We start from the raw sequence: 19,131 nt of genomic DNA, 5'->3' as shown, positions 1-19,131 counted from the left end.
AAAATGAAGGACAAACACAACAACAGTACTAGCATGTATAAAAAACCTTGTGTTGAGCTCCAAAAGGAGCTCAATAGTAAAAAAAAAAACAAAACGTCCTATGTACCAAAATATTTCTAGCAGTGCTTTTTCTAGTAGCAAAGAACAAAGCAAGTGCCTGTAACTGATTGGAGAATGATGAAAAAATATGGTACATGAATGCTATAAAGAAAGACAATATCATGCTATAAAGAAAAATAAATACGAAGAATATGGTGAAGCATGGGAACAATTATATGAATTGATGAAAATGAAATAAGCAGAACCAGGAAAACAATACACACTATAACTACAACAATGTGAATGGGAAAGAAAACACCAACAAAACAAGTGCAACGCAAAGCCATGACCCCAAAGAATAGATAAAAGAAAGCACTTCCCCTTTTCTATCTTCACGTAGGTGGGGACCATGGGTGTGGATCCCTGCATATAATGCTGGACTTGGATGATATGTGTTTTAGTTTTCTTGAACAATTCCCCCTAGGCTCCCTTTTTACTTTAAATGATAGGGATGGCTTTCTGGGAAGGAGAGGAATAGATTAAGATATGTAGGTGATGTAAAAACAATAATTTTTTAAAAGTCTTATGCTTGCCTCCATACTTCATAAAAGTGCTATTTTGAGGCAGTATTTGCTAGGGCCATAAAAACTGGGTGACTCAAACAAGTACTGTTTTTCATGGCATTAAGTTGTGAACATGGACTAACTGCCATGTGCTGGCTATGTGTATGGCGCCAACTGATACTTAAAAAAAAAACCCCAAAGTCATTCACAGTCAAAGCAAACATGTCCTTTGAAATACTGACCTTTCCTAGGAGTGGTGTCAGGATAGTTTTTTAAAGGGGAAAAAAACCCCACAAGGGGTACTAAGATGGTTGTGTAGGACCTATATAAAGAGTACTAACTACAGAGGCAGAAGACCTGGGTTCTGATGACATTGGACAAGTCACTTAAACTTCCCTGGGTTGTTTCCTTATCTGTAAAACAAGGGAGTCAGAACGGAGGGTTCCTGGAGTCTCTTGTTGCTCTAGAGTTATGATCTTATGAACAAGTTTTTTTTTTTGTTTTTTTGTTGCAATTACTAGGGAAAAAACAGTTACCTGCCTACTTCCTCACCTCCGTTCTACTTCCTTGATTGATCTGGATGTCGCTAGTTTCATTCCTTATACTCAATTAAAAAAGAGAGAATTTCTTCTCAGAATTTCTAAGACTGAGTGAGATGTTAGCCTTGGCATCCCAACTACCCTTAGGGCAGGTGACAATATTTTCCAGGTGAGCAGGTTCAAGAACAAACACTCTAACAGATGCAGTGGAAAGAATGCTAGATTGGAGCTGGAAGACACTGGCCCTGCCACTTTTTAACTGTGTGACCTTGGGTAGGTCTCTTAATCTTTCTGGGTCTCAGTTTCCTCAACTATAACACAAGGGGGTTGGGCTAAATGCCTTCTAAGGCGCCTTCCAGTTCTATACTGGTAATAGAGACTTCTAATTCACTGAGGATTTGTTTTTGTGATTCCTTCCATATTGTAGCATTTTCTCTGAATTTAAGAATTTGGATTGTTGCCTGTGTATGCTGGGAGAAGTAAATTTGATAGATTTTTGGAGGATACAAGGCTTTGGAAGTTTTCTAGAGAATGGTAAACTAACTGTATGCTCCAATGCTCAGGCTGAGTTCTGACCTATCTTTCCAACATCCTCAGTTGATCCACAGGCTATGGCATAGGAAGGGGGAGATCATTATCTTCTGGGTAAATAAATGTTAGAAGAACTTTTTTTTTTTTAAATTATTTTGGCATTTCCCTGCTCCCCACCTCCACAAAGCTGGACATTTCCTCTCTCCAACTCTACTGGCTTTGGAGAGTGTTTCCCAGGTAATTTATGTTTTGTCTTTAGCTGTAATGTGTTCTTTGACCATTAAATTCTGTATCAAACATTTGAATGGCTCATTGTTCTACTTTGTATGATCTGTACTTTCCCTGCTTTCATTTCTTTAAGCACATCCCATTCTTCCCCAGGCTTCCAGAGGCAAAGATAGTTAGATCATGGGCCTCCTGTTGTCTTTGCCAGAGGCTGATTATTATAAATAGGAGCAATTTTCCCTGTTAGAGTTATTTCCTTTGGAGCAACTCTTGTTTTCTCTCTGTCCTCACTGCTGATGACCTATTTGTTGTTGACAACTACATCCTTAGAATATATCATTTGACTGGAGAGCAGTGAAATGCTGTATTAAGATTTACTTCCTGCATGAATTTAACAAATGAATAAGTAACAAACGTATTCTGATTCATAGCTGGTTGCATTTCACAAATTTTTTTTTTCCAATGGATGGGTTTGGTTTTCTTTTCAGGACAAGAAAGATCTAAAACTTTGCATCAGATGTACAGATCACTTTCTGCCTTAGCGATGGAAGTTAGCTCCAAGTAATTTTTAAAACAGAAGGAATACTTTAATCACAATGGCAAAATACTTTCAGTTTTATACAGTTGTTTTCCATTTTTAAACACAAATATTACTCTCCCCACCTCAGCGACAGACTAGTTATTTTCATTCTTCTGTAGAAGGAGAACAAGAGCATAGAAAAAAAGGTGAGATCATATACTAAGCAGCACGTAAGAAACAGGTGTCAGCATTCAGACATCATGAAGTCTTGGAATACTTCCTTGGTCCTTCTGGGAAGAAAAGGGACTGATTGGCCATAGGCATCTAGAAAGCAAAGAAAGGCAGGAGGAGCACAAAGAGGTTCACCCTTTAATATTAAGATTTAAAAATTGTACATATTTTAAATGGCCCAAATTCTACTTTCTACGCTACATTTATGTTTTTGTGAAAAAAATGGTGACTCAGATTTATAGATAGCTTTAAGGTTTGCTAAGGGCTTTACAGTTTTTCTCTTATTTGAGGCTCAGAATAACTCTGCAAGGTGGATACTTATTTTACAGATGAAGAAAGTGAGGCTCAAAGATTTAAGTCACTTGGCCGGGATCAACAGTTAATAAGTTAACTGAGGTGAGATTTGGCCCCAGGTCTTTCTGACTTTCAAGTCCAGTGTTCTATCCACCAGGCCATTTTGCCTTATACTTCCTTATATTACAGTGAAGGCCCAATTTTCAAGCTTGCTAAAGACACACAAATGCCTTGTCCTGTCTCTGTTTCTATGTCTCTAGGTTATATCTCTAGCCTGAAGGACCCCATGTTTAGTCACTTGGAACATGAAGTATTTCCTTCCTCTCCATTAACTTCCAGATCAGAAAAACAATAATTTTCCAATTTATGAATATGTACAAAAATAGCACATTTTCTGCCTGTCACTAGAAGAGCTAAATGAGTTTCATTAAAATATAAAAAAATTAAAATGAAATAATGTCTCTATAATAGACAGTATTTTGACTTTATGCAACTTATTAACTGTGTTGCATAACCCATGGCATTTATTTTGATTCATACAGGTACAGAAATAGCACATCAATTATATGTTAAAAATTTAAGCCTCTTAAAGATGCTACTGAAATTTTTTCCGAATGATGGATGTGCTATATAAATTTCAGGAGAGATACTTCTTTTTACTGGTATGATAAAAAGAGTTTGCATTTATTCTGAAATATCAAGAAATGTTTTTAAAAACAAGGGGTCAAACGCAATACTAAAATTAACACAAAAATAACAAAAAAAAAAGTAACATAAAACCAATACTTCTAATATTCAGCACAATCCAGTAAACATCTACCAAGCAGCCAGTGCCAAGGGTGAGAGTGAACATGAAATGGAACTCAGTTCTCAAGAAGAATACTTTCCTTGGGAGACATAAATACAAAAAAATTTGAGGAGGAGAAGATGTCTGACAGAAGAGGAGATCCATGTTGACCCTTAAAGGAAATCTAGGGACTTGAAGAGGCAGAGATGAGGACAGTGTGCATTCTAGGCACAATAAACAGGCCAGTGTGGCTGGAATACATCACACCTATGGGGGAGCAAAGTGAAATAAATTTGGAAATGTAGGCTAAAGCCAAAGTGTGAAAGGTTTTAAAGGTCAAACTGAGGAGTTTGTATTTTTATTCTAGAGTAAAGAGGGAGCCACTGAAGATTCTTGAAGGTCAGGTTTTCACTTGAGAAAGATGATTTTGTTTGGTTTTGTGGAGGATGGATAGAAGATGATAATGGAAACTGGGATTCCAGCAAAGAGAATGTTACAATAGTACAAGTGAAAGGTGATAGACAAGGGCCTCAACTAGTGTGGCTGCTATGTGAGTGGTGAGAAAGGAATAAGTGTAACTGCTGTTGTGGAGGTAGAATTCATCAGATTTGACAACTCATTAGATAGACTCCCTCATCTGAGGGAGAGGGAAGAGTCAAGGTCGACTCTGGGCTTGGGAATTCATATGGCCCACTGGCCAGACTTTAAGCCAAATTTCCATTAATGATGGCAATAATAATAGTTAACATTTGTGTAATACCTATTTATTATGTGCCAGAAAATGTGCTAAGCACTGCAAATATTATCTCATCTGGTCCTCAATACAACCCTGTAAGATAGGTACAACATTCTCTCTCTTTTACAGATGAGGAAACTGAAGCAGAAAGAGGGTAGGACTTTGCCCAGGGTCACACAGCTACTAAGTGTCTGAGGCTGGATTGGAACCCAAGCAACAGCTTGAAATCTCAATGAAATATCAGGACTAGGAAAGTAAGTTTGGGATTCATCTCTTCAAAGATGATAGCTGGAGCTGTGAGAAAAGGGATGAGCTCACTAAGGGAGTCCATGCAGGGAGACAAAAGAAAATCAGAGAGCTCACGATTAGGAGGTGAGAGAAGGTGGGAGAAGAAAACACACCTTAACTTTTCCCTTCCCTTCCCTTTCACCTACACACCCTTCTTGGTGAACCTTGCGCTAAAGTACACATTTCTTTTCCTTGTTAGAACTTCTCCATTCAAAATACTCAGACACAAGGAAGTACAGAGGAAAAAAAAGGAGACTGATTTTTTTACAGGTCTCAGTTCACTGGCTTGGTATGTAATCTTAGCACCTTTCATGGTATCTTCCTTATCTACATGGACTCTCAGAAATTAAGGTACAAATTTAGATCTCAGATACTAAATGATGAATTTGCAATCCTTGATATATACATATCTACACGTGTATGTGAATACATCTATATATGTGTGTGCGCTCATTTGTATGTATATACAGGGAGGTGGTATAACACATCCCAAACATTTATTAGTTATGTGTCCCTGGGAAAGCCACTTAGCCTCTCTCAGTTTCGTTTTCCTCAGATAATAACATCTACCTCATAGGGCTGTTGTGAGGAAGAATGAGACAATATAGTAAACTTCAAAGTGTTATAGAAATGCTGGCTATCATTATGTATTTTTCAATTGATCAAACTCACTGAGATAAAAGAATTACACAAGAGATTTTCTTAACCATCATTTTAAACAAGAAGTAAAAATATAAGAAGGAATAAAAATTCTTGATTTTAAAACTTGACACCAGCTTCTCTTTTAGCAGGATAGTCAAGTGTTGCCTGGAATATTCTCCCATTTCATGGAGTCCCTTGCTCCTTTCAAGGATCAGCTCACTGTCCTCCACCTATTGAAGACCTCTTTCTGGTCCTCCCAGTTGCCAGTGCACCTCCTCCCCTATTGGAAATTTCTTTGTGTTTTGTATTTGTAGAAAGTTTATGTTTACTCATCTGAGTACAGATTTCTTCTCAACAGAATGTAAGCGGAAGTGTCCAATCATAATCCAGATCGATCTGAAACCATCTTATTCTAGGATTCATGAGAGGTTGTGTGGTAGAGTTGTTGAAGGGTTAGGCAGAAAGTCAGGAAAAACTAGGTTCACACAGCATCTCTAACACTTACTGGCTGTGTGGCTATGGGTACGTTAGTTTATTTTACCTCTCTGGACTGTAGTTTCCTCCTCTTTGAAATGAGAGGTCTGCACTAAGAGGACCTCTAAGGTTTGGTCCAACTTTAGATCTGCAATCCTTGAAGGCAGAGACTGTGTTTGTTTTTTTGTATCCCCAGTGTCTACAGCAGGTGCTTAAAAATGCTTGTTGAATGAATGTTTACCTTCTTGTTGAGATTTTTTTTTTACTTTAAAAGGCACTGTTAGATTGGCTAGCTTTTCCTGAAAAGGAATATGCCTTTTCTAACCCTACCTTGAGTAGGAAAACTATAACTGAACTATAACTAAAATAAAATAAAGAGAAGTTCTTTCATCATTTGAAAAAGTATTTTTGTGCCCCAGGAAATACGTTGAGATTAGTCTCAAATTTGACACCTGGTTACTTAATAGGACTAAAATAATTTCCTTTTTCACCCCTCTTCCCCAGTCCAGAGGAATGATAATTCTGTTTACAGCAATGGAATCTGAATTACAACTTAGATTCTTGATGGAATAAATGTATGACTAAAATAATTTCAATTTGTTGAAAACCACATTCATACATACATACACCATACATACATGTATGATGTATGCACACACCATACATACATGTATGTATGATGTATGTATAGAAAAATAATCGGTATATGCCCATATGTCAGGCCTTATCAGGAAGACCTGAGTTCAAATCTGGTTTCAGACACTTGCTAGTTGTGTGACCCTGGGCAAGTTACTTAACCCTGTTTGCCTCAATTTCCTCATCTATAAAAATAAATTGGAGAAGGAAATAGCTAACTACTCCAGTATCTCTGTCAAGAAAACCCCAAATGGGATCAAGAAAAGTCAGACATGACTGGAAATGACTAAACAACAAATATACCTTTAACTTTTCCCCCCTAACAAATAACTTTTTAGTATACTGCCATATGCATAGGAAATGGGAAAGTCCTCCTTTTTATCTTTTAAAGGTCTACTTTCAATACTGCATTAAGTTCTTATTGGAGAGTTGCTTTTAAAATTAGCTTTATACAGCGTAGGTATCCAAAATGTCTAGTCATCCAAAGAAAAATATGTAAGAGAAATATGTTCCTCAATGTGAATCTAAGAGCTTAAAAACATATAGGGAATGAAATATGCTACAGTATGGCTTGGTGCTTAGGCAGTCTACTTGTTTTGCCAACACTCCTCACTGCTAACTCTAAATGAAAGACAACCTATTTAGGATCAGGAGATTTAAAACTGGGAAGGGCTCCAGAGATCATTTAAGTAGAACCTCATCATTTTTACAGATGAAGAAAATGAGGTCTGGTCAGGCTCCAGTTTGTACAAGTAGTAAGTATGAGACTGAGCTTCAAATTTAGGTCTTTGGACTGTGAGAATCTGTTGTTCTTTCCATCACATCAGTTACTTCCTCCATTTGGGCAGCTAGGTGGTGCAGTGGATAGAGCACCAGTGCAGGAGTCAGGAGGACCTGAGTTCAAATCTCCCCTCAGACACTTTACACTCACTAGCTGTGTAACCTTGGGCAAGCCACTTAACCCCAATTGTGCCTCATCCTGGGTCATCTCCAGTCATCTTAATGAATATCTGGTCACTGGATTCAGATGGCTCTGGAGGAGAAGTGAGGCTGGTGACTTGCACAGCCCTCCCTCACTCAAAACAAAGTCAGGTGCAAGTCATGTCATTATTTCTCTGATGGGTGGTCTTCTTGGGCAAGGAAGGATGAACACACCTTCCCCATTTAACATAATTAACAGAATCAGCCTCCTAAAAAGAGAAAAGGCTGCAAGCAGCAGCAGAGTAGACTTGTGAAGAGATCTACTCTTTCACCCAAAAACGCCTAACCAGCACAGAGATTTCTCATGTCCCCAGGACAGGAAGGAATCAATAGGTAGTACTCATTCTTTTGAAAATTTTGTTGCTTTTTAGTCAAATAAGGATAATAAAGATGCTTTAAAGGGCATGAAGAACAATAAAAATGACTTGTATGTATAAGTAACAAGGGCAGTTAGATGGTGCAGTGAAGACAGCACCTGGCCTAGAATCAAGATCTTTGTGGATTCAAATCTGGCCTCAGGACACATACTAGCTGTGTGACCCTGGGCAAGTCACTTAACCCTCCTTGCCTCAACTACCTCATCTGTAAAATGGGCTGGAGAAGGAAATGGTAAACCACTCCAGCGTCTTTGCCAAGAAAACCCCAAATGGGGGTAACGGAGATTCAGCTATTACTAAAAATGACTAAACAAGTGATATAGGTAACCTAAATTTTAACAAGATGTACAAATAAAGTAGCTCTACAGAAAAACAAAATTGGTAAATTAATAAAAGTCAAAGAAAGCTAACTAGACAAAGGATTAGTGTTCATGCATGGCTTAAACTGAGAAGAGAAGAGTTTGATATGCTGATGTGTATATATCTTGATGATATATATCTGAAGAAAAATCTGGCAAGCAGGAGAGTATTGGTGTGTAAACAATTGAAAGATAACACAAGAACAAAACAATTATTTAAGTTAAGAAGGACCTGACACTGAAACACTATTTAAAGTTCTTCAATAGAATAAATGTCCGGGTAGGAATGACTTCAGGTTAGCTAGATGACACAGTGGATGGAGTGCTGGGGCTGAAGTTAGGAAGATCTGAGATCAAATCCTCCCTTAGGCACTTACTAGCTTTGTGACCTTGAGTAAGTCACTTAACCCTGTCTGGCTCAGTTTTCTCATCTGTAAAATAAGCTGGAGAAGAAAATGGTAAACCACTCCAGTATCTCTGCCAAGTCACAAAGAGTCAGACCCAACTGAAATAACTGAAGAACAACAGTGAATGACCTCATTGTGTCAAGAGGTGAGATATTTCTGCTTTAGGGAATAAGATTTTGCTGTTCAAGTTGACTATCAGTTGGTTTTACTCACAGGAGTTGTGATTTCTGGTTTGGGTGCAGGTGGCTTAAATGTAGAACTTTTCAAAGAAGCATCTATTCTTCTGTCTGCAGCAGCAACTCCAGACAAACATTCTAGATAATCAGGAGGCGGGATGACAACATTACTTTTTTCTGCTAAGTTCACTGTACTGATGCTTCTAACAGGTGCAGGGCTATAAAAACCAAAAAATGAAGGGATGGGGGGAGAAATGTATTAGATCAAATCTCACAGTCTAAACAAAACTTTCTGACATCTAGTGATCAGAATCTGCACTAAATTTATACGCAATGTAAAAAGAAAAGGCTATATACTGAGAGAACTTATAACAAGACATTTGAGAAATCCTGAAAAAGGATTACAAATGAGGGAGAAAAATTTATCACATCTGTGGGATTTCTAGATACACTGAACTTTAAAGCAGCTGACAAATAATTAATGTCAGCTGTGTTCAGTACTGCTGGTATCAAACTGCCCTAATTTGTTTGTTTTTAAACCAGTACACTGTCCCTTGTAGTCTAGTAGTTCTATTATGCCTGTTATTCTTCTCATTTGTTTTTTATGAGCATCTCAGAACACATTAGGTACTGAAGAAATATGTGAAGGTCAATAATTAAGATGAATTTTTAAATTTTTCATAGGTATTATGCATTACCATGTACCTTCCTCTTCATCTCTCAATCTGTTATTGACTTCCTCTCCTATTTAGGGAATCTGGGCTTAAAATACTATTTTCATGTTGTGGAAGATTTAAGGAAAAGAATTATGTAAATACAGGGTAAACAAAAATGCAGAATACTAATAACAACTTAGAAGGTGCTTTTTATTATTATTCAACATGCAATGAGTCTCTAGTATGTTAATGAATAATGAATATACCTGGAGAAGTGGAGAATAAAGCTTTCAGGCAAAGAGTGTATTTGCATAGAGAAATACAATTCACAACTCAGATATTACCTGGGAGTTGGCACATTTAGTGTTTCTTCATTTTCTTCTAGTGACTTTGTATATGATAATGGAAACCAGCCCCTTCTATAGTGAAGAAAAAAAAACAACTTATTTTCATTTGAATTTTATTTTACCTATAATGAAATAATTTACCATAAGCCTTGACTAGTAAGAAAAAACAAAACCAAACCTGAAGGTCTGAAGTGAAAAATAATGGATACCATTTCTCTTTGGTACGTAAGTACAACAGTAACAGATTTTTATGTAGCTTTAAGGTTTGCAAAGCACTTTACATACGTTATCTTGTTTCGTCCTTATAATATCTGTATGAATCAAGTATTATAGTTGCTTAACCCCTTTTACAGATGAGGAAAACTGAGCTTGAGAGAGGCAATCTGAGGTAGAATTTGAACATTTCTTCCTAAATTCAAGTCTAACGTTGTAGTAAAATTTTTATCTCAAAAGATGAGCACGGTACTGTAGCTCTTGTTGAAATGCTAGTCATCTGTTAGACAGATACATATATCTGATCATGCTCTACTCAAAAACTGGGCTGCTTACCTAATGAAATCCAAATTTCTCAGTTTGGCATTGAAGAGCTTCCACAGAACGGCCCAATTAATTCTTTCAATTTTTATCTGTCACTGCTTCCCTGGTCTCATCTATTTTCTGGGACAACTTCAACTGTACTCAATATGCACCGTCTTCTCCTACCATTTTGCCTCTTCCTGTGAAGTTTCTTTGTTTGTTTGCAATGCCTTCCTCCTGCATCCCTATCAGAAATCTATCTGCGTGTCTTTCAAGGCACATTTGAAATGTCACTTCCTCCATGAAACTCTTTTTGATTCCCCTAACAGTGTGCTAATTCTCCCTTTTCTTAACCCTCATAATATCTTGTGTTACTTTTTCTGGAACTTAACATATTTTTGCCTTGTACTATACTTAGAAGGTAAAATTAAACATGTAATTTTATCTATGTATGTACACATGCATGTATCTATGTATAAAATGCTTTGTTAACCTTAAAGTGGTAATCTATGTCAGCTATTATTATTTTCCATCATTGTAAACTTTCAGTGGATAGAGTGCCCAGCCTGGAGTAAGGAAGACTCCATCTTCTTGAGTTCAATCCCCACCTCAGACACTGTATGACCCTGGGCAAGTCACTTAACTCTCTTTGCCTCAGTTTCTCATTTGTAAAATGAGCTGGAGAAGGAAATGGCAAACCACTCCAGTATGCTTGCCAAGTAAATCCCAAATGGGGTCACAAAGAGTCAGACACGACCGAAATGACTGAACCACAAATTTGTCTTACTCCAAAAATAGATTGTGAACTTTTCAAAGAAAGGCACTGTCTCTTTCTCATTAATGTTGTGCTTATCCTGGTGTCCTGAACATAGTAGGCCTCAATAAGTATAATCAATATCAATTAAGTTCAGGTAGTACTTTGCATACTGAACAAGGCAAAAAATACATTGATTTCATAATAAGATACTGAGAGAAGCATGAAAGACAGAGTAAGAAGAACTGGGAGTATCAGTTGCACATATTCAAATTCCTTTATTTTACGGATGATGTCTGGCCTAGAGAGGTTAAGTGATTTGCCCAAGATCACAAAGGCAGTAAATAACAAAGCGGGCATTTGAATTCAGGACTCTCAGACTCCCAAACCAGCATACTTCCCATTGACCACACAGACTCCTAACCTGAATGTGAGTTCATTCATTTGTAAAATGAGGATGATAATATTACCACCACCTAGGAGGATCACGTCCCTGACCTGACGTGATGACTCTCATGAACAAAGCTATTAAACTGCCACTGTTGGCTATAAATGCTGTCTTTGTTACACCAGGGCTTCAGATGACACAATGACATTAGGATAAATAATTGTTGGTATGGTTGTATTCTCATGAAGAAAAAAGAAAGCACTTCAGAATTTAGAGTCGTCTCAAAGCAACTGCTTTTTTTTTTTTTTAAACTCTTTAGCTTCTTAGATTAAAATTGGGGGACTGCTTCTGGAGTTTACAGGGAACTGTTTACCTTGCTATGATTAGAACCACTTCTTGAACCATATGGCTTCTTAGTCAGTCAGTAAGTATTTATTAAGTGCTTATTAGGTGGACAGCTAGGTGGTAAAGTGGATAGAGTGCTGGGCCTGGAATTAGGAAAACTCATCTTCCTGAATTCAAATCTAGTCTCAAATACTGGCTATATGACCTTGTTTTGCCTTAGTTTTCTCCTCTGTAAAAATGAACTGGAGAAGGAAATGCCAAACCACTCCAGCACCTTGGAGAGGATCCCAAATGGCATCATGAAGGGTTGGACACAACTAAAATGACTCAACAGCAACACATTTTACTTTTGATCACTAAATTTTTTTTTTTTTAGCAATAATCTAATAGGACTTTTTCAAACCCCACAATTACTTTGGGTTACATTCATTCTAATTCCTGTGTAACCACAGTGCACACAACTCATTGACTTACGCTTTGGTTTGGTCATGTTCTCCATAGAGCCAGCCATCTTTTTCCTCTGGAATGAGCAATGTGATGATGTCTCCCTGTGCAAAGCTAAGCAATGTCTTGTTATTTCCAGCGGTATGTGGGAAGATTGTTTTTACTTTCTGCCTTTTAATCATGTTTAATCCTGTTGCCACAGAAATAGATCGCTGTAAACTGGGATCATCTGAATTGTCTGTTAAAATGAATGCAACATTGATGGCTAATCAATACAATAAAACATTAAATTGTTTTAAACAAAATACAAGCCAGGTTCAAATCAGTAGAATCCCCAAGTTACTGACTGGCTTTTCACAATAGTTCTGATCAATATCAGAATAAGGACATGGGGAAAAGAAAGAAATATGGCCAGAGGAATGTTATTTCCAAACCACAAACATTTTCCCCCAGATCATTAAAGCAAACCAAAACCTTCTTGTTCAGTTTGCCAATCTGATTCTGTTCATGGTCATTCTTTTTGTAACTGTAAAACTACTTTATTCCCAGATGGCAAGAAAGTATTTTCCCATCCCATGTTCTCTACATTTTAATCATATTCAAAGGACATACATGCCAAATTTTAAAACTACAATACCAATCCCAGTGACAGATTGTACTGTTCTCCTCTCCCTCCAAAAAAAAAAAAAAATTGAGGGGAGGGGGAAATTTTTGATCAAAGAATCTTGCCTTCCTTAGTCTGGATGGAAAAATCTACAAGTATGAAAGTTTCCCCAACTTCATCCAATGAGCTTACCCCCAAAACAAGAATATGGAAACAGGAATAAAGAAAATACTAGAAACATTCCATTGAAGATACATTATACCACTTTGAAAAGCAAATATGAAGAGATGGAGAAATTTGCTTCTTTCCAGACATAGAGTTGTTATTCCAACTTTTAAATCTGAGATGCATATTGGTATATTTCTTTTTTTTTTAAATGTTGTTTTTGTTCCGAGTATTTGTATATTTGGTAATACTCAAATTTTTAAACAAAGCAATCTTTCCAAACTCTAATTAACTAGGTAGTATTGAAACAACTAGAAGTTTTCATTGAGCTTTCCAGTGATACTTGCCAAAACCACAAAATCAAAATCACATGAATGTGAATCCTATATACAATTTTTTAATAATACCTTTTAAACTACTACTGTTTGTAGCATTTCCCAAAGGCAAAAGACTACAGAATATTCTTGCCATATAGATATCTGTTAATCAAAAGTCATTCTAAAGATTTCCTATGCTCATCTTTGTTTCAACTACTTCAAAGACCAAATCTATTTTTTACACACAGTTGATTCTTGTCAGTTTTATCTGAAGTGGGACTCAAAACGTGGACTGAGGGCAGAGGAAAGGAATCATGACCTCCTAGAGAGTTTAGTAATCTTCATGCAATAATTAATCCTTCTATGCTCAGGCGGAAAAAGCAAGTTTACATTTTGGTTTTTAATTTTCATAACTGTTTATTAGTCTTGGCTGCATGAAGAATTTAATCATTTAGGAAAGTCACCCAATATTATCGATTCTACCCCTAAAGCACACATAATTCTTTGCTAGAAAAGATGAAAAATGCTTATTTGGATTCTGAGCCTATTGGCAAGGAGGAGTTAGAGTCTAGAATCTATAATCTGAAATATGTCTTAGAATGTTTCACTGAAAACACAATTTCATGATAATGGCTATAGCTTCTATCCCCAGGATGTGAGCCCCTCCAGTAAAATGTAAGTTCCTTGAGAGCAGGGACCTGTTTTGTCTTTGCTTTTGTCTTCCCAGACTGTATCATAGTGCTCTGCACGTGGTAGCTGCTTCATGAATGTTTGTTCAATGAAGATTTTGAAAATATGGTTATTGAATACAAGAGATACAGGGTGGAACATCGTACAGCACGCTATGGTGCTTGGCACATAAGTATTTATTAAAATGCTTGTTTCTTCCTTCCCAGGCATCTCTCAGGGCATAAATTCAGCATGTATCACAAAACAACCAGCATGTCACTAATCAGGATGGTCTTCTAAGAGTACTGGACCTTTGTTTTGAAGGATTAATTTCTTTAAATCTAATTTTCACTGTTGGCACTAGATATATTTCTATTTTTCACTGCAACTGCTACGTTTTATTGAAAGTATTCAAAGTATAATTACAAATTAAGTATTGGTTAAAAAAAAAACTACAATCAGATTCCTTACCAGAGTGATTATTTAACCTTTCTGGAGTTTTTGGGATGGTTGCTGGGTTATTAAACATATCAGCCAGAGGACTGGCATATGCTCTGGCTGAAGAAACTGGGGGCATCTTCGGCGAATACTTAGGAAGAGTGTCATAATCTTTCCCAACCTGTGAATAATAATTAATTATTACATTAACAAGAGTAATGATATTGAATTAATTGCCTTAAATTATAGCCTGCATGCCACTTCTGTGTTATCATTAAAATTCTATCAAATTTAGACATCACCAAGCTACTTAAGGGGTGATCAGGTGTCACAGTGGAGACGGTGCCAGGTGTGGAAGCAGGAAGACTCATCTTCTGAGTTCCAATCTGTCCTTAGACACTTACTAGCTGTGTGATTCTGGGCAAGTCACATCACTCTTTTTGCTCCAGATTCCTTATCTGTAAAATGAGCAGGAGAAGGAAATGGCAAACCACCCCAGTATCTTTGCCAAGAAAACACCAAATGGGGCCATGAAGAGTCACACATGACTGAAACGACTGAACAAAAAACAATAAAGCTGCTCAAGGTGAAGCTGCAATACTCCTACAGGGAATCCCCAAACCTAGGACATGACCCATATCTCCTGACTCTCAATGTTCTTATTCTAGGTGAGGATGTTACTGTGTGAGCCATACATTCAAATTACTGCCAGAATCATAAATCCTTGGGAGTGTAACACAAGTAACTTGACAGTGTAAATAATAGCACGAATAGTGACTGTTTCTTTCTTTGTATCTTCAGCACCTGGCGTACAGCAGAGATTTAATACATGCTTGTTGATGGATTAAATACTTTAAGGTCTTTATTGCAAAGCCCAGCCTGAACCCAGAGCATTATTATTACTATTTTGATTTGGATTAGACAATTGTGATTTCACTGGTACAGGAAATTCAGTGAGGAAGCTCCCTTTATCAAGGAAGAGACTGGCAATTTATAACCCTAGCACATTACTCAAAAGCCTGGGATGTTAACAGACTTGCCCTGGGTCCCACAGTGTGTGTAAGAGGCAGGACCTGAACCTATGGGTTGCAGATAGGAAGGATGGATCTCTACCCACTATACCTCACCGACTATTAGTATTACTCATTTTTTTTTAATGATCTTTGCATCATAATGTTGTACACACTCATTATCCTAAGAGATGTTAGAAGCATGTAACATAATTTTTCACATCTCTAGTTCCAGATACTTGCAAATTCCCAATGGGAATAAATGTTTCAACCTTGGAATCTCTAAAGAATTAGAAACAGAAATAAAATTGTCTACAGTACCCAGAATGTTGTTTAAGGGTGATGCTGCAAACCTCCCACAGGTAATTTCAAAATCTAGGTTGGGGGAAGGGTAGAAGAAAGAAATGAAAGGATCTTTTCAGAAAGAGTGGCTTCTTCTTGAAAGTCTGCTGCATCTCCACCACCCGGCAGAGAAGAAGATTTAGAGTTGGAAAGGACTTGAGATGCCATCAAGTTCAACCCCCTCATCTTACAGGTGAGGAAACTGAGGTTAAGTGACTGCCCAGCATTGCAGAGCTAGTGTGTATCAGAAGCAGAATCTGAACCCAGGTCTTTCTGATTCCAAGCTCAGTGCTCTATTCATTATACTAGGACACCTCTTGGGTTAGACTGGCTTCTTGAAAAAGCTGTGCCTAAACACACAGTAATATAGAAATGGAAAGAAAAGTACTCACCATATTGCTTCTTTCTATCATTGGTGAAGGTTGAGGAGTGCCTGATACTGGGGTGGAACTCGGGGTCTTTATTTCTTCTATCATATTCATGATCTTCTCTGGCACTTTGGTGGCATCACCACAAGTTTCTTGCCATTTAGGTAGTTTAGAATTGAGTAATTCTGCAGACTGCAAAACCAAAAGAAAGAAAGAATTTAAGAGGAACTTGGTGAAACATAAGACATCTCCTACAATGAGCTATAGAGCTGGAAGGGACTTTGGAAACTGTTCAGTCCAAACCTCTCATTTTATAGACAGAGACACTGAAGTTCAGGGAAGGAGATTTGACCATCATTGCGCAGCTAGTCTTGACAGACTAAATGCCAGCCTTCTAGCTTCTGGCTCAGTATTCTTCCCCTCTCCACCCTGCCACCCCATGCCCAGATGATGCCTTTGTCACACGTGACAATACCATGACAATACAATTACTCAAGAAGACATAGGCTTTGAATTCAATTCAATTCAACAATATTTGAAGTGGATAGAATGCTGGGCTTGGACTCAGGAAGACCTGAGTTCAAATCTAACCTCAGACTCTTACTAGTTGTGTGATTCTAGGCAAGTCACTTAACTACGTTTGCCTCAGTTTTCTTGTCTGTAAAATGAGCTGGAGAAGGAAATGGTAGACCAATGTAGATCTTTGCCAACAAAACCTCAGATGGAGTCATGAAGAGTCAGATACAAGACACAACTAAAATGACTGAACAACAAATCTACTGTGTGCTCAGTGCTGTACCATAGGAAATATAAAAAGAAAAATATCTTCGAAAATTGTGTAAGTTACCAAAATACATATTAAGGGGAAAAAAAGGCCAAACCAGTTTCATACCGTGTGTGTATATGTACACATACACACATACATGGTAAGCAAAATATATATATATATTATATATCTCTTATGAACATATATACCACATACACTACTATATCACCACATTGCCCTCTGCAAAAACATATGCATATAGTTTACATACTATACGAGTATATGCAGAACACAACGTGTTGATAGAGTAGAAAGAGCACTGGTTCTTGAGTTGGACGACCGAGTTCAAATTCTACTTCTGCTGTCTGTTTCCTGCATGACCCTTGATAAAGTCACTCAGCCTCCCTAGGTCTTATTTCCTTAATCATAAAAAGAAGAGTTGGATTAGGTGGTCTGGCTTCTGAGGTCCCTTCCAACTCTGAATCTATGATGTTATAATCCTATGTAAGTGAGAATTACATTTGGAAGGAAATTGGAAACAAGACCGCTAGGACCCTTATGGCTTTATCCTTACCTGTAAGTGATAGTAATTTATGTGGTTAGCAAAAGAGCAGTGTTTGTCAACCAGAAAGCAGAACCGTCTTTTCTCTTCAAGGAGAGCTTCTTTGCAGCCATCTGCGATAAATTTTTGGATGTCGCTCTGACGAGAGGTGACAGTTTCCACATACTAAGGAAAAAAATGGTAATTATATAAGTGTAACAATGTTAATAATCAAGATATCCAGATCATAGAATTGAAGTCCACAGAACAAGCTCAACATTGACACAGTTTGACATTGGGTAATGTTGGCTCATTTTTTTTTAAAGTTTGAAAATAGTGAATAGTAAGCATATTTTAAGATGATTCATTGTCAAACTGGGCAATTGGGTGTCATAGATCTTCAGTTTGACTCAGGAGAGAAATGCTAATGTTTTTAGGGTTTATTTATGAACTGTCCTAAACTATAGAAAACCTAACAGCCTGTAGGCTTTTGGTTACTAACTGCTTTAAATTATGTCAAATTAGAACATCCTTCATCTTATCAGGTAGAATATTAATAGATAAAGATTAAGATGGGCAAGCCTAATATTTATTAGGAATCTTTTACAGGCAAAAAAACCCAAATCAAATCAACCCTTAAAAATGAAATTGGAAAATAAGATAGAAAGCTTCTATTTACCTCAATTTCTTTGTGTTCATACTTCAGGGCATTTCTTCCACCTTGACTTTTCCTTCTAATCTTTTTCAACTCGGCCTGAGATTTCTCCAAAGAATCTAATTTACTTCTGTGTTCTGTTTGGTATCTCTTTAGAGTAGCCTGTAATTAAAACATTATGCCAAAAACACCATATAAATGGTTATCCAATTATCACTCTCAATTAGCATGTAATGAAGGGTCAGGTCCTCTACTCTGCATCTCTGAAGCACCTTATAATTATACTGCAGAGGTAAAGAGTTGCCTGTTGGATTGGAAAAACTCTGCTTTGAGGAGACTTGGGCTCTGGCTCCACCACCTGTTAGATGACCATGAGCAAGTTAATTAACCCTTGTAAACCTCAACCTTCTCATACATAAAAAAGGTTGGGAAAAATATCTGTATACTCCCCTGCAGAATTGTTGGGAGAATACATTCTGTATATTATAAAGTGCTACATAAATATTGTATGTAAGTAACTAAAGAATTATGTTTGTATATTTTAAAACCCCAGCTAGATAGGAAACTTTTATGAAAGTAAAAATATCATCTTTTTCATTTTTAATACCACCCTTAACACACAGACACAGACAGTTTTAACACAAAAAGAGGATTGCATGTGAAATGGTAAATCTCCGTTTTACACTGCTTTACTTTTTTTAAAAAGTATGCAATATGTTCCACATATTATTTTCAAAATTGTCTTGTTTGTGGTTGCTTCTTTCTATTCTCTAATGTACTTTTTTTTAAAAAAAGTTTCAAATAGCCCTCTTTTTTTTGGGGGGGGGGGGCATCTATAGCTAACTGTTCTCTCTATTTTACCCCCAATTAAAAACCAAGAAAAAGAATTGAGTTTATATTTTTAAGAAACAACAGGACCTAGTTATAATTCTGACTTTATGTGTAGATTTAGGTATGTGTTTCGTATTTGTGTACATCCTTGGTTTAATGGAGCTGATGGA

The 19,131-nt window shown here is 37.1% G+C and overlaps 1 protein-coding gene across 1 annotated transcript in view; it reads right to left on the bottom strand.

The window, feature by feature from the left end:
- BAIAP2L1 (BAR/IMD domain containing adaptor protein 2 like 1) overlaps positions 1 to 19,131 on the bottom strand; it is a 138,027-nt gene that overhangs the window by 20,618 nt on the left and 98,278 nt on the right. Inside the window, exons 6-12 of the mRNA XM_072597819.1 lie at positions 18,155 to 18,292; positions 17,509 to 17,661; positions 16,193 to 16,360; positions 14,482 to 14,629; positions 12,286 to 12,493; positions 9,806 to 9,880; positions 8,843 to 9,023 (exon numbers count right to left, since the gene is read on the bottom strand). Coding sequence (XP_072453920.1) covers positions 8,843 to 9,023; positions 9,806 to 9,880; positions 12,286 to 12,493; positions 14,482 to 14,629; positions 16,193 to 16,360; positions 17,509 to 17,661; positions 18,155 to 18,292 — 1,071 coding nt within the window. The remainder of the gene's footprint in view (positions 1 to 8,842; positions 9,024 to 9,805; positions 9,881 to 12,285; positions 12,494 to 14,481; positions 14,630 to 16,192; positions 16,361 to 17,508; positions 17,662 to 18,154; positions 18,293 to 19,131) is intronic.

Source organism: Notamacropus eugenii, chromosome 3 (genome assembly GCF_028372415.1).
Source record: "Notamacropus eugenii isolate mMacEug1 chromosome 3, mMacEug1.pri_v2, whole genome shotgun sequence".
NCBI lineage: Eukaryota > Metazoa > Chordata > Mammalia > Diprotodontia > Macropodidae > Notamacropus > Notamacropus eugenii.
This window is presented reverse-complemented; position numbering and strand designations above follow the sequence as displayed.